Source organism: Tachypleus tridentatus, chromosome 3, assembly GCF_004210375.1.
Source record: "Tachypleus tridentatus isolate NWPU-2018 chromosome 3, ASM421037v1, whole genome shotgun sequence".
Taxonomy (NCBI): domain Eukaryota; kingdom Metazoa; phylum Arthropoda; class Merostomata; order Xiphosura; family Limulidae; genus Tachypleus; species Tachypleus tridentatus.
The window spans coordinates 42,955,195-42,982,393 of NC_134827.1; the positions used below are offsets into that span (position 1 = coordinate 42,955,195).

General features: G+C 32.7%; 1 protein-coding gene across 5 annotated transcripts in view; it reads right to left on the minus strand.

The window, feature by feature from the left end:
• Nucleotides 1–5,545: 5,545 nt before the first annotated feature.
• LOC143246774 (NPC intracellular cholesterol transporter 1-like) overlaps nucleotides 5,546–27,199 on the minus strand; it is a 90,720-nt gene continuing 69,066 nt past the window's right edge. For 4 of the 5 annotated variants that reach the window (XM_076493917.1, XM_076493915.1, XM_076493916.1 and 1 more), the window contains 6 exons: nucleotides 19,065–19,123; nucleotides 16,516–16,663; nucleotides 11,657–11,888; nucleotides 9,711–9,824; nucleotides 9,323–9,485; nucleotides 5,546–5,874 (listed from right to left, as the gene is read on the minus strand). In XM_076493917.1, the coding sequence (XP_076350032.1) occupies nucleotides 5,786–5,874; nucleotides 9,323–9,485; nucleotides 9,711–9,824; nucleotides 11,657–11,888; nucleotides 16,516–16,663; nucleotides 19,065–19,123 (805 nt within the window). In that variant the 3' untranslated portion in view covers nucleotides 5,546–5,785. The remainder of the gene's footprint in view (nucleotides 5,875–9,322; nucleotides 9,486–9,710; nucleotides 9,825–11,656; nucleotides 11,889–16,515; nucleotides 16,664–19,064; nucleotides 19,124–27,199) is intronic. The other variant, XR_013026155.1, reaches the window with a different exon arrangement.

A 27,199-nucleotide genomic window follows, 5' to 3' on the forward strand; every position in this document is an offset into this window, starting at 1 on the left:
TGATGTATCTCAACATACATGAGTGGGGCTACTACTGTTTATGATTATTTGTTCTAAGTCATCAAGGTAATGTTTTGTTTTGATATATCTCAACATACATTAGTGGGGCTACTACCATTTGTTCTAAGTCATCAAGGTAATGTTTTGTTTTGATGTATCTCAACATACATGAGTGGGGCTACTACCATTTGTGATTATTTGTTCTGAGTCGTCAAGGTAATGTTTTGTTTTGATATATCTCAACATACATGAGGGGACTACTACCATTTGTGATTATTTGTTCTAAGTCGTCAAGGTAATGTTTTGTTTTGATATATCTCAACATACATGAGTGGGGCTACTACTGTTTATGATTATTTGTTCTAAGTCATCAAGGTAATGTTTTGTTTTGATGTATCTCAACATACATGAGTGGGGCTACTACCATTTGTGATTATTTGTTCTGAGTCGTCAAGGTAATGTTTTGTTTTGATGTATCTCAACATACATGAGTGGGGCTACTACTGTTTGTGATTATTTGTTCTAAGTCGTCAGGGTAATGTTTTGTTTTGATGTATCTTAACATACATGAGTGGGGCTACTAACATTTATGATTATTTGTTCTAAGTCGTCAAGGTAATGTTTTATTTTGATGTATCTCAACATACATGAGTGGGACTACTACCATTTGTGATTATTTGTTTTAAGTCGTGAAGGTAATGTTTTGTTTTGACGTGTCTCAAGACCGCTTGTATGGGTTTCAAAACTTTTATTAAAATAAAGTAGAGAACAACGTTCTGACCTTCTCAGGTCATTTTCAGGTACAAAATGTTGCTCTCTAATTTATTTTAATAAGAGTTTTAATACCAATACCAGCTGTCTTGATATATATTTTTACTCCAAGTGGGTAAAATCATCACAATTATTTTGTTTTGTTTGCAATTAAGTACAAAGTTACACAAGGGGGCCATCTCTGCTTTGCCCACCGTGGGTATCAAAACACGAATTTTAGCATTGCAAGTAGAAGGCATTAAGATAATTAAATAATGAAGAATATTCCTTTGAAGTCATTTATGCAACATTCCCATAATGTGTTTGAGTTTCCTAGAATTATGGTATTTTTATTAATGATACTGGTTATATTATCAAGGTTTGGTTAGGTTTTCTTGACAGTTGGTAAGCACTGAGTATTTTTAATGTTTGAGTTTCACCTATGTATATTAAAATTCTTTTAAATTCTCTATGGTTGTCTCTTGTGGAATTAATATCTATTATTAAAAAAAGCTTTTTATAAATAACCAATTAAACCGCCTACAACAGGTTCTATATCCTTTCTCATTATATGACAATTCTTTAGTTTAATTTGGTTGTCTGGGCAAGTAATCTTGCATCGCTCAATATTTGTTAAATATGAAAGAAAAGAAGACAATCTCTAGTTACAAAGTTTGTGACTATTGTTTTTATAGTTAGAACACTTTTTACTTAAAAGATACTAAGTAATATATCTGTTAAATAAACTAACACATTTCAACTTTTACAATAAACACTATGAAAATTAACAATAAAATTTAAATTGGTTACCTCCTGCTGAAACAACAGACGTTATCCATTTAAATAGATATTAACTTTTAAATGCACTCAGTTTACGATACTTTCTGTGGCTTAAAATTATACATGAAGGTAAAAACTGTGCATTAGGGTAAATATGTTTATTCAAAGATTAAAAAAATTGTTTTTAAAATTATCCTTCTGATTTATTTATATGTCAGTTCAGATGTAACATAAATTATTTCTTGTTTGAGACTTCTTAACTATACATCCCATCAAATTTGGAGAGTCCAACCTGTTATCTTCAGAACTCTGTAATTTGTATTAGGAATAGTAAGTTTATTGACCTACTGAACCAAATTATTTAGGTTTGATAACAATACAACATATAGCTACCCTTAGTTTATTATGAAGATGATGAATATTCTGGTTGCCTTACTATTCTATATTCATATCATAATGGAACACCTTAATTTATTATGTGTTTAATAACAAAAGTTAAATAATTGTTGTTTCCTTGGTAGATGATATATTTGTTTCAACAATAAAGCTAACCATACTCTCTTCTATATTCATTGTTCTTTAATTTAATATATTAACAAGCACCATTAGTGCATGATAAAAATTATAAGTCTGCTTTTTATGAAATGTAAAATATCAAATAATAATCTTATGTTTGATTTTACTGAGGTTTCACATCAACCACAAAATAGAAGCAAAGTGTTTTCTACAAAATAAAATAATGAGAAACAGCCTATTATAAATCACACTTAGTGGCAGGTTCCCAGTCCTAGGGGTTGCAGAAAGTGGGAGAATAATACACATCAAATAATGATGACATTCTCAGTATTTATAAATTAATTTAGTGGGTAAACCCATTCATTATGTAATTAAAATTAGAACATAGTTTTTAAGTAGTCCATGTAACGTTCTTCATATTCTGATATTTAGGTGAATCATACTAGTCAGTATTACAGTACTGACAGCACACTACTCAAAGTTTATGATGTAACATGTTCATGTAATATGAACCTTTATTTAAAAACTTAGATAAAAAGTCTTGGGTAAATCAATTTATAAATGTTAATACAGCCCAATATATCAATTGGTTTACCATCCATCATTAGTAACCCAAGGATCCATATTGTGGTGAAGTGTTTGGTTTACTATCCATCATTAATAACCCAAGGATCCATATTGTGGTGAAGTGTTTGGTCTACCATCCATCATTAATAACCCAAGTATCCATATTGTGGTGAAGTGTTTGGTTTACAATCCATCATTAATAACCGAAGGATCCATATTGTAGTGAAGTGTTTGGTTTACCATCCATCATTAATAACCCTAGGATCCATATTGTGGTGAAGTGTTTGGTTTACCATCCATCATTAATAACCCAAGGATCCATATTGTGGTGAAGTGTTTGGTCTACCATCCATCATTAATAACCCAAGTATCCATATTGTGGTGAAGTGTTTGGTTTACAATCCATCATTAATAACCGAAGGATCCATATTGTAGTGAAGTGTTTGGTTTACCATCCATCATTAATAACCCTAGGATCCATATTGTGGTGAAGTGTTTGGTTTACCATCCATCATTAATAACCCAAGGATCCATATTGTGGTGAAGTGTTTGGTCTACCATCCATCATTAATAACCCAAGTATCCATATTGTGGTGAAGTGTTTGGTTTACAATCCATCATTAATAACCGAAGGATCCATATTGTGGTGAAGCGTTTGGTTTACCATCCATCATTAATAACCCCAGGATCCATATTGTGGTGAAGTGTTTGGTTTACAATCCAACATTAATAACCGAAGGATCCATATTGTGGTGAAGTGTTTGGTTTACCATCCGTCATTAATAACCGAAGGATCCATATTGTGGTGAAGTGTTTGGTTTACCATCCGTCAATAATAACCCTAGGATCCATATTGTGGTGAAGTGTTTGGTTTACCATCCGTCAATAACAACCGAAGGATCCATATTGTGGTGAAGTGTTTGGTTTACCATCCATCATTAATAACCCTAAGATCCATATTGTGGTGAAGTGTTTGGTTTACCATCCATCAATAATAACCCTAGGATCCATATTGTGGTGAAGCGTTTGGTTTACCATCCATCATTAATAACCCAAGGATCCATATTGTGGTGAAGTGTTTGGTTTACAATCCAACATTAATAATCGAAGGATCCATATTGTGGTGAAGTGTTTGGTTTACCATCCATCATTAATAACCAAAGGATCCATATTGTGGTGAAGTGTTTGGTTTATCATCCATCATTAATAACCCAAGGATCCATATTGTGGTGAAGTGTTTGGTTTACCATCCATCATTAATAACCCAAGGATCCATATTGTGGTGAAGTGTTTGGTTTACCATCCATCATTAATAACCCAAGGATCCATATTGTGGTGAAGTGTTTGGTTTACCATACATCATTAATAACCCTAGGATCCATATTGTGGTGAAGTGTTTGGTTTACCATCCATCATTAATAACCCAAGGATCCATATTGTGGTGAAGTGTTTGGTTTACCATCCATCATTAATAACCCTAGGATCCATATTGTGGTGAAGTGTTTGGTTTACCATCCATCATTAATAACCCTAGGATCCATATTTTGTGAAGTGTTTGGTTTACCATCCATCATTAATAACCCTAGGATCCATATTGTGGTGAAGTGTTTGGTTTACCATCCATCATTAATAACCCTAGGATCCATATTGTGGTGAAGTGTTTGGTTTACCATCCATCATTAATAACCCTAGGATCCATATTGTGGTGAAGTGTTTGGTTTACCATCCATCATTAATAACCCTAGGATCCATATTGTGGTGAAGTGTTTGGTTTACCATCCATCATTAATAACCCTAGGATCCATATTGTGGTGAAGTGTTTGGTTTACCATCCATCATTAATAACCCAAGGATCCATATTGTGGTGAAGTGTTTGGTTTACCATCCATCATTAATAAACCAAGGATCCATATTGTGGTGAAGTGTTTGGTTTACCATCCATCATTAATAACCCAAGGATCCATATTGTGGTGAAGTGTTTGGTTTACCATCCATCATTAATAACCCAAGGATCCATATTGTGGTGAAGTGTTTATTATATATGTATGGTGTTTTTATTTACACAATGAAGGATAAGAATGTTTGTGTCGGCTCACTTGTGGAAATTCTTGATTTTTGTACAAATCCAAATTATTGTGTAAGTAAAGGATATTTCAAAACACCATATATAATATTTAACTTTTTGTATAAAGAATTACACAGTTGTTTAGAATATGCCTTAAGATCAAATATGTAGTTGTTATAACTGTTTATAGAGAGGGTTGTTTACAAAATAAAACCATGTTTTCGAGCAGTGTCTTAAGTTAAATGACATTTCTTGTTTCTCCATACATGTACATAAATGTTACCTTTAAAGTACACAACAAATTATTTTTCAGACAGAAATCTCAGCAAAACTCAATTTCTACAGTTGGAAGAAAATAAAATATTTGTTACATGCCATTAAAAGTATTACAAAAACCAAAAAACTAGAGTGTTAACCTAATGTCATGTACATTATCCCATCCACACATCAGTTTTTGTTAAAAGTTTTGAAATATTTAACAAACAGGTTCAAAGAATTTCAAATCTGCATTTGTCTGATCCATTCTGAACAGATTGTAAGAAAGGGATATTATACTTCAAGAATGAAAAATAAATACCAACATTATTATAAAATTTGAGCAAATCATAAAACAACTTTCATATAACTAGAAACTGCAAGAAGTAGACAATACTAAATAAAAGTAATATTGTTTGTTTCATGTTTCAATTTTGTGAGATAAGTAAAAACATGTAGAACCCAATATTTTAGAGTTTAAACAAGTTAACAACAGATTGTAGAACCTGACATTTTTAGTATTAAAGCAGGTTAACAGTAGATTGTAGAACCTAATATTTTTAGTATTAAAGCTAGTTCTATTATAAAACTACAGGAAACACAGATTGCATATTTTAATTTAAAATAAAATTTATTCAATAATTTCAATATAATATCTAATACTAAATAATTAAACTGAACTGAGAGTATAAAAAAACAAAAGCCATATGTTTACAGTACTTCAGAACAAAGCATTTGTTGAAAAGAATCACTATCACACAGTGTAATCAGATCAATGTGATAACAAAAGAAGATTTTTAATTCTGCACCTGAGTAAAATAAACACTGGGCCTCATTTTATCAGGAAATACATTATTCAATAGTACTATACGGAATTTTAGTGGTTCCTTCATGTGATGTCTCACTACGATCCCTGAGTTTTGTTCTTTTGAGCACAGGTCCTATAAAAGACAGATTTATTATTACAGATGTTGATTTCTTTACTAAATAATAACAAATAAAACATTTACATAATGATGGACGAGTTGTCAAGTACATAACCTGGACTATTACTAAATAATAACAAATAAAACATTTACATAATGATGGATGAGTTGTCAAGTACATAACCTGGACTATTACTAAAGAATAATAAATAAAACATTCATGTAATGTGGGATGAGTTATGAAGTACACAACCTGAACTATTACTAAAGAATAACAAATAAAACATTTACATAATGATGGATGAGTTGTCAAGTACATAACCTGGATTTTTACTAAATAGTAACAAATAAAACATTTACATAATGATGGATGAGTTTTCAAGTACATAACCTGAACTATTACTAAAGAATAATAAATAAAATATTCACGTAATGTGGGATGAGCCGTGAAGTACACAGCTTGCACTTTTACTAAATAATAATAAATAAAACATTCATGTAATGATGGATGAGTTGTCAAGTACACAACCTGAACTATTACTAAATAATAATAAATAAAACATTCATGCAATGAGGAATAAGCTGTGAAGTACACAACCTGTAATTTTACTAAATAATAAATAAAACATTCACATAAGGTGGGATGAGCTGTGAAGTACACAACCCAGACTTTTACTAAATAATTACAAATAAAACATTTGCATAATGTGGGAACTGTTGTGATGAAAGAAACTCTTACATGAGTTAAACTGGGATCAAGAGTAGACTACAGCCATGTACAGTAGACTTCATGCACAAGTCAGTTCTGATGAAAGAAACTCTTTACATGAGATAAACTGGAATCAACAGTAGACTACAGCCACGTACAGTAGACTTCATGCACAAGTCAGTTTTGATGAAAGAAACTCTTTACATGAGATAAACTGGAATCAACAGTAGACTACAGCCATGTACAGTAGACTTCATGCACAAGTCAGTTCTGATGAAAGAAACTTTACATGAGATAAACTGGAATCAACAGTAGACTACAGCCACGTACATTAGACTTCATGCACAAGTCAGTTCTGATGAAAGAAACTCTTACATGAGTTAAATGGTAAACAATGGTCTATAGCCATGTATATAGTGAATCTGTAATTTGTGCTTTCTGAAGATGACACCGATGGGACTCTAGAGAAGTCACAATCTCAAAATGAGAAATAGAAGAAGACAACAAATATTTTTAGCCATAAGTTCCATATCTCAACAATTAAAGTATAAGGCTGAGGTTATCCGGTAGATAAGTTAAAAAACAGATTTCCATGTGAATCAGATACTGGTTGGTTGTGAATATGCACATGAAGAAGTTGACCTGTCAATTGAAACAAGACAGCTCCTGAAGTAGCAGTTGAAAATATTTACTTCCATGAAGGAACTACTTGTTCACATATATACAGATACATAGGCCCATCAAATGCATCTTCCACGGAAATTCCCTCAGGACCCGATTGAAAACATATGGAGCTAAAGTGAACCAGAAAATAAGGACTCAGAACTGATAAATCCAACAGTCATGGGTGAACTGGCAGAAGTGAGAAGCATTCTTTCAGTCTAAATAATGTGTTACCCTTTTATTGGTGGAGGATTATAGACTAATAATAGATGCATAACAGACAGTATAATTTATATAGAGATGAGAGTTTCCTTAAAGGATTGTCCCATATGAAAATTTTTTTAGAAAACTGCCAGAAGAATTAGCTTTCACATATAGAGAGAAGAAAGCAGAATTTCTCAAACAGAAATTATTATGAGATAAATACACCAAATATTAAATGAATAATATCAAATAATTTATTCTCAAAATAATAAAAGACTCATGAAGTACACACAATAATTGAGACATTCATGAAATATACTAATCCATAATTCACAGAAAATGGAAAAATTGTACATTTACGTAAGGTAGACATTCATTGAATATGTAGTTATAACAAAGCTTTCACAGTAAAATAAATACTTCAGTCACACCACATGCTGTACTGAAATAAGCTAACACTTGTTATTTTTTAAACAACATTCCTAAGAATTGCTAGTGTTCCAATGTAGTAGTTGTAAAGTATGAACATGCAACATCCAGCTTGGTTTTATCTGGCCGACAACAAGTTCTTAAAATACAATTTAATTTTACCCACAAGCTGCTTGAAAATTCAAATTTTTTATTATATTATCATCAATATTTGACTTGATCTACCCTTAACTAACATAACAACTTTGTTGTATTATTGGTAGTAATGCAGTAAATAATTTTTATTTCATTAAACAAAGAAGAAAAAATAATAAAATGGTAAAAGCAGACAATTTAACTGTGTGACAAGAACCTATATAAATTTAACTGTGTGACAAAGTTGTTATAAATTCACCAAAGCTAGTCGATACTCTTTCTAACTGTGTGACAATGTTGTTATAAATTCACCAAAGCTAGTCGATACTCTTTCTGTGTGACAAAGCTGTTATAAATTCACCAAAGCTAGTCGATACTCTTTCTAACTGTGTGACAAAGCTGTTATAAATTCACCAAAGCTAGTCGATATTCTTTCTAACTGTGTGACAAAGTTGTTATAAATTCACTAAAGCTAGTCGATATTCTTTCTAACTGTGTGACAAAGTTGTTATAAATTCACCAAAGCTAGGCGATATTCTTTCTAACTGTGTGACAAAGTTGTTATAAATACACCAAAGGTAGTCGATATTCTTTCTAACTGTGTGACAAAGTTGTTATAAATACACCAAAGGTAGTCGATATTCTTTCTAACTGTGTGACAAAGTTGTTATAAATTCACTAAAGCTAGTTGATATTCTTTCTAACTGTGTGACAAAGTTGTTATAAATTCACCAAAGCTAGTCGATACTCTTTCTAACTGTGTGACAAAGTTGTTATAAATTCACCCAAGTAGTCAATACTTTTGAGATAAAATGTTACATTTCTCACAGTAGGAAAAATTGTGGATTTTTAGAAATAATATTGCCTTGTAACTTTAGGAATGTAAAAGTTATATAGCATCAAAAATATTGATTTATTAGCTACAGTTTTTTTTTATACAAGTTCATTTGAAGATTACTATCCAAGTCATACCTTTTGTAAAGTTACATTTTAACACTATGTCTGATCTCAAAATATTTTTTGTTTGTTTGAAAGCAGTGTTTTAGTTTGAAATGTGCACTTATTTAATAATTGGGTATTATATATTTATTACTTCATTTTTAACAATGTGTCTAAATAAAGCAAACATATTTGCCTATATACACTTCCAAAGTTTGGTGTTTGCCTGTTTTCACTATTAAGACTTGCTGTCCTCCTTAGACTAAACTACTTGATTTTAAGATTAGCAAATTGCTAAAATTTTGTGAGTCGTACCGATTGAATTAATTTTAGCTTTATGCATACACATATTGTTGTTCTGGGAATAAGCTTAGATTTACTTACCAGCAATACTAAGTAGAATTGGTAAAAATATTAGTCCATGAGAAGCTCCAATCAAAACAATACCCATATACATTCTGAAGTAGAATACTTCAAATATCTGAGACTTTGCAAATCCAAGGACCACAATTCCTCCAAACTTAGTAAGCGTAATACCTGATAAAACCTAGTAACAACAAATTACTTAATTAAACTTTTAAAATTATGAAATATTTACATTACTTTTACTCACACTACCAAATGCATAACAAATTAAATATTTAGAATTTTTCACTATAAGAGTGAAGTAAATATAAAAGTTATACAGAGAACATGTATACATGTTAATATAATATTTTAAAGTATTAAGGTGTTTGACAGAGCATGAAGAATGAAACTCAATGTGACTTACAGAGCTACCCATTTTGGATAAAGCATCTTGGGCACGCAAGATTCTAGTTTTCTTTACACTGTTACCAAAAGCTTTAGTGATGTGAGCACAAAATTCGACAGAAATACCAACAGCCTGAAATACCAAGAAAGTTTATAACTTAGAAACAGAAGATAAATTGTTCAGAACAACTTTATGTAGATTATATTATATTATATCCTTAATATCCTTACATATATATATATCCTTAATATCCTTACATATATATATCCTTAATATCCTAATATTATATCCTTAATATCCTTATATTATATCCTTATATTATATCCTTAATTATTTTAAAAAGGGTTAAGGACTTAATACTTAATTCATTTAATACTAAATCCTTGGATAGTGGGGCAAGTGGGAGAAGTTGGCTAATGTTACTCCAGGGGAGGGGTTACAATCAGTACTACTAAAGGTCAATTAGTCTTAGGTGGGGAAAGTTTGTAAACAAGATGTTTTACAAATAGTTTCACTATAGGAAACATCTTGTCTTAATAGTCTTTAACATTCTTTGAGGAAGTTACTGCTTATGTAGATGAGGGTAAAAGTGTAGATTTGGTATCTTTGGATTTTAAGAGAGAGTTTGACAAGGTGCCACATAAAATAAACAGGTATGCACTACAAGTGGGTGAGAAAAAATGGCGTGACAGGAAAAAGCAGAATGTTGTTACAAACAGATTTCAGTCAAACTGGATTAATGTCATAAGTAGGGAATCTCATGGCTGAATCTTAGGACTTTTACTCTTTTTGATTTACATCAACGACATACATGAAGGAATGGTCAATACATTACTTACATGTGCTGATGATATTAAGATCTTGGGTGTTTCTAGCTGTGAAGAGGATGCTTCTGATTTACAAAAGGATTTAGATTATTTAATGAGTGGACAAATAAATGACAGATGAGTTTTAGTTATAATAAATGTGACACATTTGAAATTATAACTTGGATGGAAATAACCTTAACAGTGTCATGAAGGTAACGGATCTTGAAGCAATAGTCAGTCAGTCTCTTAAGCCATCCAAAATTGTGCTGTTGCTAGTGGTAGGGCAAATGGTATTTAAGGTTTATTTGGAGAAATATTGAATACAAGTTTAAAGAGATTATAATTTTACATAAGAAGTTACTGGTTAGGCCTAATATCATATTCAGTCTTGAACTGTTGGAAAGGGTTCGGAGAAGCATACGAGAATGGAGCCTTGGATGGAGGGATTGTCACATGAGGAGAGGCTGAAATCTCTCAAATTGTTTTCTCTCAAAAAAAGAAAAGTTGGGGGTCAGATTGAGATGTTTAACCAGAACTGGCAGTAATCATGCATCATCTTTTATTATATTCAACAGTAGGGATGATAGGACTAGTTAAAAGGTATATAAAATTTGGCACAGTAGAAGTCATCTTTAGTTAAAACAGTTTTAGTTTTGTAACAGAAAGGTTGGCATTTGGAATGGGTTGCCTTTCAATGTTGTGCAGGCAGTAAATTAAAGTTAGTTCAGAAGAAAGCTTTATAACTATATGAATGAAAGGGCGTGGCTTTAAGTGTTTGAACAGTTTATTCATCTAATACATCTAGCTTAGTTTAGAGAAGGGACGACTGAAATAGACTGACACACCCTTTGTTCTCCTTAAACATTATGTTAGTATGTTATATTATGTGTTAATATTTTATTTGATGAAACATAATAAATTTACTATTTAAATATGTAAGATTGTAAGTTTGACTCAGTAGTTACTAGTTACTTATGTATGGTTTTATGCATGTATCCTTATCTCATATCTACACTTTTTCTCATCTCAACATTAAATTCAATTTTTACAATTGTATTTTCATTACTTGTTATCATAAGTACTTACTACCACAATACATGATTGTTATGTAATTATCATTACACTAGTACAGGTAATATTAATGTATGAACTTACCATTACTAGGTTGACCAAAGAAACACCATTAAGACTGATATTCCACCAATACATCATTCCCATTAGGTTCACAATGATCATTGTTATTGTGAGAACAATAATTAAAGAAGAATGAATATCAAGGTATAATAGTAGCAATGTGACAACAAAAACAGCTGAGATGGAAATGGCCAGATTTGAAACGGTGTCTCGCCACATTGTCAGATACTGTTCGTAGAAGACGTAGAAAACACTAAAAATATATCAGAATAAGCAGATTATTCCAACTAGTAAGTTACTGTAATACCATTATTCTGGTCATATATACAAACATTCCAACCAGTAAGTTACTGGAATAACATTATTCTGGTCACATATATACAGACATTCCAACTAGAAAGTTACTGTAATAACATTATTCTGGTCACATATATACAGACATTCCAACTAGAAAGTTACTGTAATAACATTATTCTGGTCATATATACAGACATTCCAACTAGAAAGTTACTGTAATAACATTATTCTGGTCATATATACAGACATTCCAACTAGAAAGTTACTGTAATAACATTATTCTGGTCATATATACAGACATTCCAACTAGAAAGTTACTGTAATAACATTATTCTGGTCATATATACAGACATTCCAACTAGAAAGTTACTGTAATAACATTATTCTGGTCATATATACAGACATTCCAACTAGAAAGTTACTGTAATAACATTATTCTGGTCATATATACAGACATTCCAACTAGTAAGTTACTGTAATAACATTATTCTGGTCATATATACAGACATTCCAACTAGTAAGTTACAGTAACAACAATATTCTGGTCATATATACAGACATTCCAACTAGAAAGTTACTGTAATAACATTATTCTGGTCATATATACAGACATTCCAACTAGAAAGTTACTGTAATAACATTATTCTGGTCATATATACAGACATTCCAACTAGAAAGTTACTGTAATAACATTATCCTGGTCATATATATACAGACATTCCAACTAGTAAGTTACTGTAATAACATTATTCTGGTCATATATACAGTGATTCCAACTGGTAAGTTACAGTAACAACATTATTCTGGTCATATATACAGACATTCCAACTAGAAAGTTACTGTAATAACATTATTCTGGTCATATATATACAGACATTCCAACTAGAAAGTTACTGTAATAACATTATTCTGGTCATATATATACAGATATTCCAACTAGACAGTTACTGTAATAAAATTATTCTGGTCATACATACAGACACAGTTACTGTAATAAAATTATTCTGGTCATATATACAGACATTCCAACTAGTACGTTACTGTAATAACATTATTCTGGCCATATATACAGACATTCCAACTAGTAAGTTACTGTAATAACAATATTCTGGTCATATATACAGACATTCCAACTAGTAAGTTACTGTAATTACATTATTCTGGTCATGTATATACAAACATTCCAACTAGTAAGTTACTGTAATAACATTATTCTGGTCATATATATACAGACATTCCAACTAGTAAGTTACTGTAATAACATTATTCTGGTCAAATATACAGACATTCCAACTAGTACATTACTGTAATAACATTATTCTGGTGATATATACAAACATTCCAACTAATAAGTTACTGTAATAACATTATTCTGGTCATATATACAAACATTCCAACTAATAAGTTACTGTAATAACATTATTCTGGTCATATATACAGACATTCCAACTAGTACATTACTGTAATAACATTATTCTGGTCATATATACAAACATTCCAACTAATAAGTTACTGTAATAACATTATTCTGGTCATATATACAAACATTCCAACTAGTAAGTTACTGTAATAACATTATTCTGGTCATATATACAGACATTCCAACTAGTACATTACTGTAATAACATTATTCTGGTCATATATACAAACATTCCAACTAATAAGTTACTGTAATAACATTATTCTGGTCATATATACAAACATTCCAACTAGTAAGTTACTGTAATAACATTATTCTGATCATATATATACAGACATTCCAACTAGTACATTACTGTAATAACATTATACTGGTCATATATACAAACATTCCAACTAGTAAGTTACTGTAATAACATTATTCTGGTCATATATACAGACATTCCAAGTAGTAAGTTACTGTAATAACATTATTCTGGTCATATATACAAACATTCCAACTAGTAAGTTACTGTAATAACATTATTCTGGTCATATATACAAACATTCCAACTAGTAAGTTACTGTAATAACATTATTCGGGTCATATATACAAACATTCCAACTAGTAAGTTACTGTAATAACATTATTCTGGTCATTATATATACAAACATTCCAACTAGTAAGTTACTGTAATAACATTATTCTGGTCATATATACAGACATTCCAAGTAGTAAGTTACTGTAATAACATTATTCTGGTCATTATATATACAAACATTCCAACTAGAAAGTTACTGTAATAACATTATTCTGGTCATATATATACAGACATTCCAACTAGAAAGTTACTGTAATAACATTATTCTGGTCATATATATACAGACATTCCAACTAGACAGTTACTGTAATAAAATTATTCTGGTCATATATACAGACATTCCAACTAGTACGTTACTGTAATAAAATTATTCTGGTCATATATACAGACATTCCAACTAGTACGTTACTGTAATAACATTATTCTGGCCATATATACAGACATTCCAACTAGTAAGTTACTGTAATAACAATATTCTGGTCATATATACAGACATTCCAACTAGTAAGTTACTGTAATTACATTATTCTGGTCATGTATATACAGACATTCCAACTAATAAGTTACTGTAATAAAATTATTCTGGTCATGTATATACAGACATTCCAACTAGTAAGTTACTGTAATAACATTATTCTGGTCATACATATACAAACATTCCAACTAGTAAGTTACTGTAATAACATTATTCTGGTCATATATACAGACATTCCAGCTAGTAAGTTACTGTAATAACATTATTCTGGTCATGTATATACAGACATTCCAACTGGTAAGTTACTGTAATAACATTATTCTGGTCATACATATACAAACATTCCAACTAGTAAGTTACTGTAATAACATTATTCTGGTCATACATATACAGACATTCCAACTAGAAAGTTACTGTAATAACATTATTCTGGTCATATATATACAGACATTCCAACTAGTAAGTTACTGTAATAACATTATACTGGTAATGTATATTCAGACATTCCAACTGTTACTGTAATAACATTATTCTGGTCATACATATACAAACATTCCAACTAGTAAGTTACTGTAATAACATTATTCTGGTCATATATATATACAGACATTCCAACTAGTAAGTTACTGTAATAACATTATTCTGGTCATATATACAGTCATTCCAACTGGTAAGTTACAGTAATAACATTATTCTGGTCATATATACAGACATTCGAACTAGTAAGTTACTGTAATAACATTATTCTGGTCATATATACAGACATTCCAACTAGTACGTTACTATAATAACATTATTCTGGTCATATATATAAACATTCCAACTAGTAAGTTATGGTAATAACATTATTCTGGTCATATATATAAACTGTTTAGAAAGATCATAAACCCTTTTACAGTTTCTCACATGAACACTGTTTCTCATTCTATTGTTATTACTATTTAAATACACAAATAATAAAGAAAAATACCTATTATAAGACAAACATAAAAAAACTGGAGAAAGAACTGTAATCAGGAAAAGTTAGGATGTGGTTAATTCACAACAACAACTAAGAGGGCAATATGGCAAAAATATCTTAGGAGGCACGGCAACTGAAACAACTGACTCAGAGGCCAAGACAAGTGGGGGTAATTATGGCAACTTGCGAGTGTTTTTATCAGTCATATGGCTCCTACCATAGTGGTTATTATACAGAAAATGGCTTGACATGAAAACGTGATAGAAATAACCACATTACAAAGAGTAAATACAGCCTTGATAGATTTACTGTACTGTAGAAGTCTACCTGCATATTGCTTGTGGTTACAAGACAAATTTAACTCTGTTCATAAAAATTAAATTAACATGTACTGTAAATTGAAATTAGGATAAATTTTAATTTCCTAATTGTAAAAAGAAATATTTAAATAACTTCTGAATCCCCACTAGTCTGTGTAACTCAACTTATTTATTTTCAAAATTTTAATCACTTTTATGACACCCTAAGTTTAGATATTACTAAAACATAGCCCACTCTTCTTTCTTTATGGTAATGTAAACCAAATTACTGGTAACTTTGGCACTTGTTATTGTATCATTTATAAATAATGGTTTTAATTGTTTGAGCCATATATTCCTGTACTGTCCTCAATAGAGATTTTCACTTATTTTTCCTACAAACTGAAAGTTGTTATTCTTGAATTTAGATCAAACAGCCACAGGCAAAATATTGAAGCACTTATGCCTTAGTTAGAAAGCCAGTTAAATTATAAAAGTTTGTTTGCTTTGTAAATATGTCATTACATATTAGTTCTTTCGTGCACATTTCAAACAAATAGTTTTAATTCCTACTAGTAACTAAAATAATTAAGTTCGATAGACTGGGATTGTTGATATTTGTCATTGTTACATGCTGGTAGCAAGGTTAGTGTGACAAAGGCTGAATATGTGTGTGTGTGTATATATATAAAAATAACTGTGTAGTTTGAAAAATTTAAATTATTAAATTGTATATGAATACCAGATTTTATGAACACATCAAACAACCATCAGAAAGGAAAAATCTAATACTGACATTGCCAAAAATCCCACACAGAGAGACACAGCATATGAAACTATATTCATACCTATATGGGAAAACAGTTGCCGTTTTATCAGAGCTATTGGTATGAAGCACATCTGTAATGTTTCTGCTAATATCACGTGCCCACTTTAAAGCCTCGGTAAAGTCCTGAGACGTTTTAAGTATTGTGTGATAGGTCATGAAATAGGTTGCTACATAAGAATAAAAACACGGTAAGTAAATGTAACTTAATTCACAGAAAAACACGGTAAGTAAATGTAACTTAATTCACAGAAAAACACGGTAAGTAAATGTAACTTAATTCACAGAAAAACACGGTAAGTAAATGTAACTTAATTCACAGAGAAACACGGTAAGTAAATGTAACTTAATTCACAGAAAAACACGGTAAGTAAATGTAACTTAATTCACAGAAAAACACGGTAAGTAAATGTAACTTAATTCACAGAAAAACACGGTAAGTAAATGTAACTTAATTCACAGAAAAACACGGTAAGTAAATGTAACTTAATTCACAGAAAAACACGGTAAGTAAATGTGACTTAATTCACAGAAAAACACGGTAAGTAAATGTGACTTAATTCACAGAAAAACACGGTAAGTAAATGTAACTTAATTCACAGAAAAACACGGTAAGTAAATGTAACTTAATTCACAGAAAAACACGGTAAGTAAATGTAACTTAATTCACAGAAAAACACGGTAAGTAAATGTAACTTAATTCACAGAAAACACGGTAAGTAAATGTAACTTAATTCACAGAAAAACACGGTAAGTAAATGTAACTTAATTCACAGAAAAACACGGTAAGTAAATGTAACTTAATTCACAGAAAAACACGGTAAGTAAATGTAACTTAATTCACAGAAAAACACGGTAAGTAAATGTAACTTAATTCACAGAAAAACATGGTAAGTAAATGTGACTTAATTCACAGAAAAACACGGTAAGTAAATGTAACTTAATTCACAGAAAAACACGGTAAGTAAATGTAACTTAATTCACAGAAAAACACGGTAAGTAAATGTAACTTAATTCACAGAAAAACATGGTAAGTAAATGTGACTTAATTCACAGAAAAACACGGTAAGTAAATGTAACTTAATTCACAGAAAAACACGTTAAGTAAATATCTACACAGTAGCTGTTAGGAACACAAAGCCATCTAACTAAATAATTAAGTCCACTGTACAAAACATTAACTCCAAAACCAATATCTACACAGTAGCTGTTAGGAACACAAAGCCATCTAACTAAATAATTAAGTCCACTGTACAAAACATTAACTCTAAAACCAATATCTACATAGTAGCTGTAAGGAACACAAAGCCATCTAACTAAATAATTAAGTCCACTGTACAAAACATTAACCCCAAAACCAATATCTACATAGTAGCTGTAAGGAACACAAAGCCATCTAACTAAATAATTAAGTCCACTGTACAACACATTAACCCCAAAACCAATATCGACATAGTAGCTGTTAGGAACACAAAGCCATCTAACTAAATAATTAAGTCCACTGTACAAAACATTAACCCCAAAGCCAATATCTACATATTAGCTGTTAGGAACACAAAGCCATCTAACTAAATAATTAAGTCCACTGTACAACACATTAACCCCAAAACCAATATCTACACAGTAGCTGTTAGGAACACAAAGCCATCTAACTAAATAATTAAGTCCATTGTAGAAAACATTAACTCCAAAACCAATATTTACAAAGTAGCTGTCAGGAACACAAAGCCATCTAACTAAATAATTAAGTCCACTGTACAAAACATCAACCCCAAAACTAATATCTACATAGTAGATGTTAGGAACGCAAAGCCATCTAACTAAATAATTAAGTCCACTGTACAACACATTAACCCCAAAACCAATATCGACATAGTAGCTGTTAGGAACACAAAGCCATCTAACTAAATAATTAAGTCCACTGTACAACACATTAACCCCAAAACCAATATCGACATAGTAGCTGTTAGGAACACAAAGCCATCTAACTAAATAATTAAGTCCACTGTACAAAACATTAACCCCAAAACCAATATCTACATATTAGCTGTTAGGAACACAAAGCCATCTAACTAAATAATTAAGTCCACTGTACAAAACATCAACCCCAAAACTAATATCTACATAGTAGATGTTAGGAACGCAAAGCCATCTAACTAAATAATTAAGTCCACTGTACAACACATTAACCCCAAAACCAATATTTACATAGTAGCTGTCAGGAACACAAAGCCATCTAACTAAATAATTAAGTCCACTGCACAAAACATTAACTCCAAAATCAATATTTACCTAGTACTTGTTTGGAACACAAAGCCACTTTACAGCATCACTGAATCGTTTTATAAATTACACAGACAGGTGTTAAATGATGAAAATGAAACCAGTACACAAGCAGAGTGAAAGTTCTATAGCAAATCTCACACCTTGACATCATCATAATGGATTTGATTTCTGTAAACCACTAGATAACTAGTAAAAGGCCCAGAACAGTTGATGTACATATGAGCTTGTGTTACATCGTGATCTTATCCTGTTATTGAAGAAAAGGAAATGGGATTCATCACATACCTCCGATCCTTGTATAATTATTGTACAGTTCCACTCCACTTGCATATGCTGCATGGCCACTGTAACATAACACTGCTGTAAGAAACTGATCCTCAATCTTGAAGAACATTACTATGTAAGAAATTGTTATGAAGATCATTAATGTATACAAATATTGTACTATTCCAACTGTTTTAACTGTTTCTCTGCTCTGGAAACATATATGTTCCCCCTATAGCATTACCACAACAGTTTAGAACAACTATGTACCATCAAGAAGAAACAAGGATTTCCAATCAAACTTCACAATTTTTCAGATAAGTAATGAAATATTACATCATGCATTCTTTTCTCAATATTTATATATACGTAAACCTGACAGTTATTTATCTATAGGTAAACCTGACAGTTATTTATCTATAAGTAAATCTGACAGTGAAAGAGTTAAACATTTCATTCAAATTAACATAAGATAAAAAAAAACATTCATATTGTGAACTTTGTTAAAAATCCTTTTAACTACAACAGAATAATGAGGTATATTTCTAAGGTAGCATGACAATTTTTAAACAATGAAGCTGTGTAATGACATAAAATAGTTCAAATAGATAACCATGATTCACGATATGAAAGTAGTAAACAACTGAAACATTAAACAAATTGCCATAGCTATTTTATCAAATTAAATAACACACATAATACAAAAAACACAAAACTTCCAAAGCAATTAATATTTCTAGAGCAAATTACACGTACAATCTTAATAACACATGCCTAAACAAAACCTGAAGGTATAGCTACAAAATATTACAATGGAATCACACACCAGATGGCAATAAACATAACCACACAATGTACAATTTAACTTCTTATGAGTTCTAATAACTAAAACAGGAATGTATTATGGATTCCACATTACACAGTGACTGAATGTCATTGCCATAGGAGTTGAAATGCAGCGGTAGGATATCTGGGTTAAAGGTCTAGATTATGAATAAGTTATCAACATTGCTTTCACAGTCACAGTTTTATACTTCAGAGATCTGAATTCCAATTTCAAAATCTTTCACTGAAGTTGTTTAATTAAGGAAAATCCATGAAACTCCTTGGTACCGAAAATAAATGTTGCCATTGAAATATGAGAGGAATTCCAAGGTAGTATCTACAACAGAAGTGGTTCTTAGTTTCAGGGAGGTGTCATTGTAATTCGGGTTTCCATGATGGAAAGACTACGAATAACTTTTGTAAAAACAAAACTCACAAGTTAAGTTTCATGCAATAAGTTGAAATCCTTGATTTATGTGAAAGAGGTTAATATTTTTCTAATCTGAAAATAGGTACCTTTATCCCATCTACCTACAAGATTTGTATATCACTAGCCTTGAGTTAAAAGTCATGCTTAAAAGTAAACCGTGCCAGTGCACGATAATATTACTAAGAAGCAACAGACCCCAGGCAATAAGAATACAAGACAACTTCAATGTGTAACGAGATTTATACTCAAACAGCTTGCTTTTCAGACACAACAAAAGGAAAGTGAACTGGAAGAGAGATCAGGTATAAGAAGGTCATCTTATATAATTTGAAATACATTTTCAGCTTAGGAAAAGGTGAACCTCTCATCTCCACACAAAGAATAGCTAGAATCTCACTCAGGTAATACATTATCTCCACACAAAGAATAGCTAGAATCTCACTCAGGTAATACATCATATCCACACAAAGAATAGCTAGAATCTCACTCATGTAATACATCATCTCCACACAAAGAATAGCTAGAATCTCACTCAGGTAATACATCATCTCACACAAAGAATAGCTAGAATCTCATTCAGGTATTACATCATCTCACACAAAGAATAGCTAGAATCTCACTCAGGTAATACATCTCCACAGAAAGAATAGCCAGAATCTCACTCAGGTAATACATCATCTCACACAAAAAATAGCTAGAATCTCACTCAGGTTATACATCATCTCCACACAAAGAATAGCTAGAATCTCACTCAGGTAATACATCATCTCACACAAAGAATAGCTAGATTCTCACTCAGGTTATACATCATCTCCACACAAAGAATAGCTAGAATCTCACTCAGGTAATACATCATCTCACACAAAGAATAGCTAGAATCTCACTCAGGTATTACATCATCTCACACAAAAATATCTAGAATCTCACTCAGGTTATACATCATCTCCACTCAAAGAATAGCTAGAATCTCACTCAGGTAATACATCATCTCACACAAAGAATAGCTAGAATCTCACTCAGGTATTACATCATCTCACACAAAAAATATCTAGAATCTCACTCAGGTTATACATCATCTCCACACAAAGAATAGCTAGAATCTCACTCAGGTAATACATCATCTCACACAAAGAATAGCTAGAGTCTCACTCAGGTAATACATCATCTCACACAAAGAATAGCTAGAGTCTCACTCAGGTAATACATCATCTCACACAAAGAATAGCTAGAATCTCACTCAGGTAATACATCTCCACAGAAAGAATAGCCAGAATCTCACTCAGGTAATACATCATCTCACACAAAAAATAGCTAGAATCTCACTCAGGTTATACATCATCTCCACACAAAGAATAGCTAGATTCTCACTCAGGTTATACATCATCTCCACACAAAGAATAGCTAGAATCTCACTCAGGTAATACATCATCTCACACAAAGAATAGCTAGAATCTCACTCAGGTATTACATCATCTCACACAAAAAATATCTAGAATCTCACTCAGGTTATACATCATCTCCACTCAAAGAATAGCTAGAATCTCACTCAGGTAATACATCATCTCACACAAAGAATAGCTAGAATCTCACTCAGGTATTACATCATCTCACACAAAAAATATCTAGAATCTCACTCAGGTATTACATCATCTCACACAAAAAATATCTAGAATCTCACTCAGGTTATACATTATCTCCACACAAAGAATAGCTAGAATCTCACTCAGGTAATACATCATATCCACACAAAGAATAGCTAGAATCTCACTCATGTAATACATCATCTCCACACAAAGAATAGCTAGAATCTCACTCAGGTAATACATCATCTCACACAAAGAATAGCTAGAATCTCATTCAGGTATTACATCATCTCACACAAAGAATAGCTAGAATCTCACTCAGGTAATACATCTCCACAGAAAGAATAGCCAGAATCTCACTCAGGTAATACATCATCTCACACAAAAAATAGCTAGAATCTCACTCAGGTTATACATCATCTCCACACAAAGAATAGCTAGAATCTCACTCAGGTAATACATCATCTCACACAAAGAATAGCTAGATTCTCACTCAGGTTATACATCATCTCCACACAAAGAATAGCTAGAATCTCACTCAGGTAATACATCATCTCACACAAAGAATAGCTAGAATCTCACTCAGGTATTACATCATCTCACACAAAAAATATCTAGAATCTCACTCAGGTTATACATCATCTCCACTCAAAGAATAGCTAGAATCTCACTCAGGTAATACATCATCTCACACAAAGAATAGCTAGAATCTCACTCAGGTATTACATCATCTCACACAAAAAATATCTAGAATCTCACTCAGGTTATACATCATCTCCACACAAAGAATAGCTAGAATCTCACTCAGGTAATACATCATCTCACACAAAGAATAGCTAGAGTCTCACTCAGGTAATACATCATCTCACACAAAGAATAGCTAGAGTCTCACTCAGGTAATACATCATCTCACACAAAGAATAGCTAGAATCTCACTCAGGTAATACATCTCCACAGAAAGAATAGCCAGAATCTCACTCAGGTAATACATCATCTCACACAAAAAATAGCTAGAATCTCACTCAGGTTATACATCATCTCCACACAAAGAATAGCTAGAATCTCACTCAGGTAATACATCATCTCACACAAAGAATAGCTAGATTCTCACTCAGGTTATACATCATCTCCACACAAAGAATAGCTAGAATCTCACTCAGGTAATACATCATCTCACACAAAGAATAGCTAGAATCTCACTCAGGTATTACATCATCTCACACAAAAAATATCTAGAATCTCACTCAGGTTATACATCATCTCCACTCAAAGAATAGCTAGAATCTCACTCAGGTATTACATCATCTCACACAAAGAATAGCTAGAATCTCACTCAGGTATTACATCATCTCACACAAAAAATATCTAGAATCTCACTCAGGTATTACATCATCTCACACAAAAAATATCTAGAATCTCACTCAGGTTATACATCATCTCCACACAAAGAATAGCTAGAATCTCACTCAGGTAATACATCATCTCACACAAAGAATAGCTAGAGTCTCACTCAGGTAATACATCATCTCACACAAAGAATAACTAGAATCTCTCTCAGGTTATACATCATCTCCACACAAAGAATAGCTAGAATCTCACTCAGGTAATACATCATATCCACACAAAGAATAGCTAGAATCTCACTCAGGTAATACATCATCTCCACACAAAGAATAGCTAGAATCTCACTCAGGTAATCATCATCTCCACACAAAGAATAGCTAGAATCTCACTCAGGTAATACATCATCTCTACTCAAGTGACTGGGAACTCTCCAAGGTCTGTCATTGTAGTGACTAGGAACTCTCTAAAATCTACTGCTCTAGTCACTAGAAACTCTCTCAAATCTTCCACTCCAATGACTAGAAACTCTCCAAGATCTACTTCTCTAGTGACTATGAATTCTCCAAGGTCTACCACTCTAGTGACTAGGAACTCTCTAAAATCTACCACTCTAGTGACTAGGAACTCTCTAAAGTCTACCACTCTAGTGACTAGGAACTCTCCAAAGTCTACCACTTTAGTGACTAGGAACTCTCTAAAGTCTACCACTTTAGTGACTAGGAACTCTCTAAAGTCTACCACTTTAGTGACTATGAATTCTCCAAGGTCTACCACTCTAGTGACTAAGAACTTTCCAAGGTCTACCACTTTATTGACTAGGAACTCTCCAAGATCTACCACTCTAGTGACTAGGAACTCTCCAAAATTTACTGCTCTAGTGACTAGGAACTCTCCAAGATCTACCGCTCTGGTAACTAGGAACTCTCCAAGATTTACTGGTCTAGTGACTAGGAACTCTCTAAAGTCTACCACTCTAGTGACTAGGAACTCTCCAAGATTTATCGCTCTAGTGACTAAGAACTCTCTAAGGTCTACCACTCTTGTGACTAGGAACTCTCCAAGATCTACCACTCTAGTGACTAGGAACTCTCCAAGATCTACCACTCTAGTGACTAGGAACTCTCCAAGATTTACTGCTCTAGTGACTAGGAACTCTCCAAGATCTACTGCTCTAGTGACTAGGAACTCTCCAAGATCTACCACTCTAGTGACTAGGAACTCTCCAAGATCTACCACTCTAGTGACTAGGAACTCTCCAAGATCTACCACTCTAGTGACTAGGAACTCTCCAAGATCTACCACTCTAGTGACTAGGAACTCTCCAAGATCTACCACTCTAGTGACTAGGAACTTTCCAAGATCTACCACTCTAGTGACTAGGAACTCTCCAAGATCTACCACTCTAGTGACTAGGAACTCTCCAAGATCTACCACTCTAGTGACTAGGAACTCTCCAAGATCTACCACTCTAGTGACTAGGAACTCTCCAAGATCTACCACTCTAGTGACTAGGAACTCTCCAAGATCTACCACTCTAGTGACTAGGAACTCTCCAAGATCTACCACTCTAGTGACTAGGAACTCTCCAAGATCTACCACTCTAGTGACTAGGAACTCTCCAAGATTTACTGCTCTAGTGACTAGGAACTAGGAACTGCTACAAGAACTCTCCAAGATCTACCACTCTAGTGACTAGGAACTCTCCAAGATCTACCACTCTAGTGACTAGGAACTCTCCAAGATTTACCGCTCTAGTGACTAGGAACTCTCTAAGGTCTACCACTCTAGTGACTAGGAACTCTCCAAGATTTACCGCTCTAGTGACTAGGAACTCTCTAAGGTCTACCACTCTAGTGACTAGGAACTCTCCAAGATCTACCACTCTAGTGACTAGGAACTCTCCAAGATTTACTGCTCTAGTGACTAGGAACTCTCCAAGATTTACTGCTCTAGTGACTAGGAACTCTCCAAGATTTACCGCTCTAGTGACTAGGAACTCTCTAAGGTCTACCACTATAGTGACTAGGAACTCTCCAAGATCTACCACTCTAGTGACTAGGAACTCTACAAGATTTACCGCTCTAGTGACTAGGAACTCTACAAGATTTACTGCTCTAGTGACTAGGAACTCTACAAGATTTACTGCTCTAGTGACAAGGAACTCTCCAAGATCTACCACTCTAGTGACTAGGAACTCTCCAAGATTTACCGCTCTAGTGACTAGGAACTCTACAAGATTTACTGCTCTAGTGACTAGGAACTCTACAAGATTTACTGCTCTAGTGACAAGGAACTCTACAAGATTTACTGCTCTAGTGACAAGGAACTCTCCAAGATCTACCACTCTAGTGACTAGGAACTCTCCAAGATTTACCGCTCTAGTGACTAGGAACTCTCTAAGGTCTACCACTCTAGTGACTAGGAACTGGTAAGTGTTGAGAGTCTCTACTTGACTAGGTTGAGTGAGAGAATTTGTATTGTTCAGACTTGAGGAGGTGTCCAGGATTCTCACCAGATACCAGCCAGAAAGGTCTTTTATTAGAAATTGTGTACTTAGTGACTGCAAAACCCTATCTGTAAAAGTCAGCAAGCACAAGTTAAAGAAATGGGTTGTTACTTTCCTGAATCTGTTTTTTTTTTTTTTCACAACAGTCTATGGAATGATATAATATGGAACTTGCACTTAAGTAATTTAAATGCAACAAGAATACCTGGTCTAGTGGAACACCCCATTTCAACAGAGGCACTGGTGTATTAGTCGAGCACTTCTGTTACCCTTGGTCTGATACACCTTTTGTGAAATAAGCATGCCATGGGAAGCAATATCATATAAAGTGATAAAAGAGTTGAAAATGTACCCACCCTTCTTAAAAAAGGTGTGAAGCTTGAAGAATAGTGTTCAGAGGGAGTTTAAACAGCCAGATGATAGGACAAATGTATACAGAATTATCCAAATGCCGACCAGAAAAATCTCATCCAAAGGTCAGCACAAATTAGATGCAAGTGACAAATCTGATGTGTTTACATTAATATTCAGAAAAGAATACATGAAGAAAAGGTGCTGGAAATCCTGTCAAGTAAGAGTAGGAAGTAAGATGTCCATGAAAGAAGAGGAGACTCAAGACAAAACAAATATGGGAACCCTGAAAAGGAGACAATTGTGTTAAATAACACTGAGCAGTCTAAATTGGATACAAATAGGTAAAAATAAGCAGAGAGGTGAGGCATAGAAGGGAGAGAAAGAATGATCACCTTACAAAGCAACTGAGGTTTTAGGATGAAATGCCTACTCACAGTAGAAAAAATAAATACAGTATGAGAAACATCAATAGCAAAATATTTAAATGATAGTAACCACAACTGAAAAGGAGAAACAAGTACATCCTCAAACAGATGATATAACAAAATAAGAAACTAAAGGATTACAAGAGTACTTGGAAAACCATATCAGGGTCCTAGTCATGTAGAAGAATGAAATGAGAAATGAAGATGACAGGAGAAAAAAAGGATAATAATGAGAATGTAGCATATAATTAGCTAGTGTAACATATAATTAGCAAGTGAAACATATAATTAGCAAGTGAAACATATAATTAGCAAGTGTAGGATATAATTAGCAAGTGGAACATAATTAGCAAGTGTAGGATATAATTAGCAAGTGTAGCATATTACATATAACCAGCAGTAGAGGAAATTGACAATAATATGAAAAAGGAAAAAAAGCCAAAGTAGGACAGTCCAGAGGATGGGAGAGCCTGATGAATCATTGTTGTTGTGTTTATAAGCATGCAGAGTTAATGGAGAGCCTGATGAATCATTGTTGTTGTTTTTATAAGCATGCAGAGTTAATGGAGAGCCTGATGAATCATTGTTGTTGTTTTTATAAGCATGCAGAGTTAATGGAGAGCCTGATGAATCACTGTTGTTGTTTCTATAAGCATGCAGAGTTAATGGAGAGCCTGATGAATCACTGT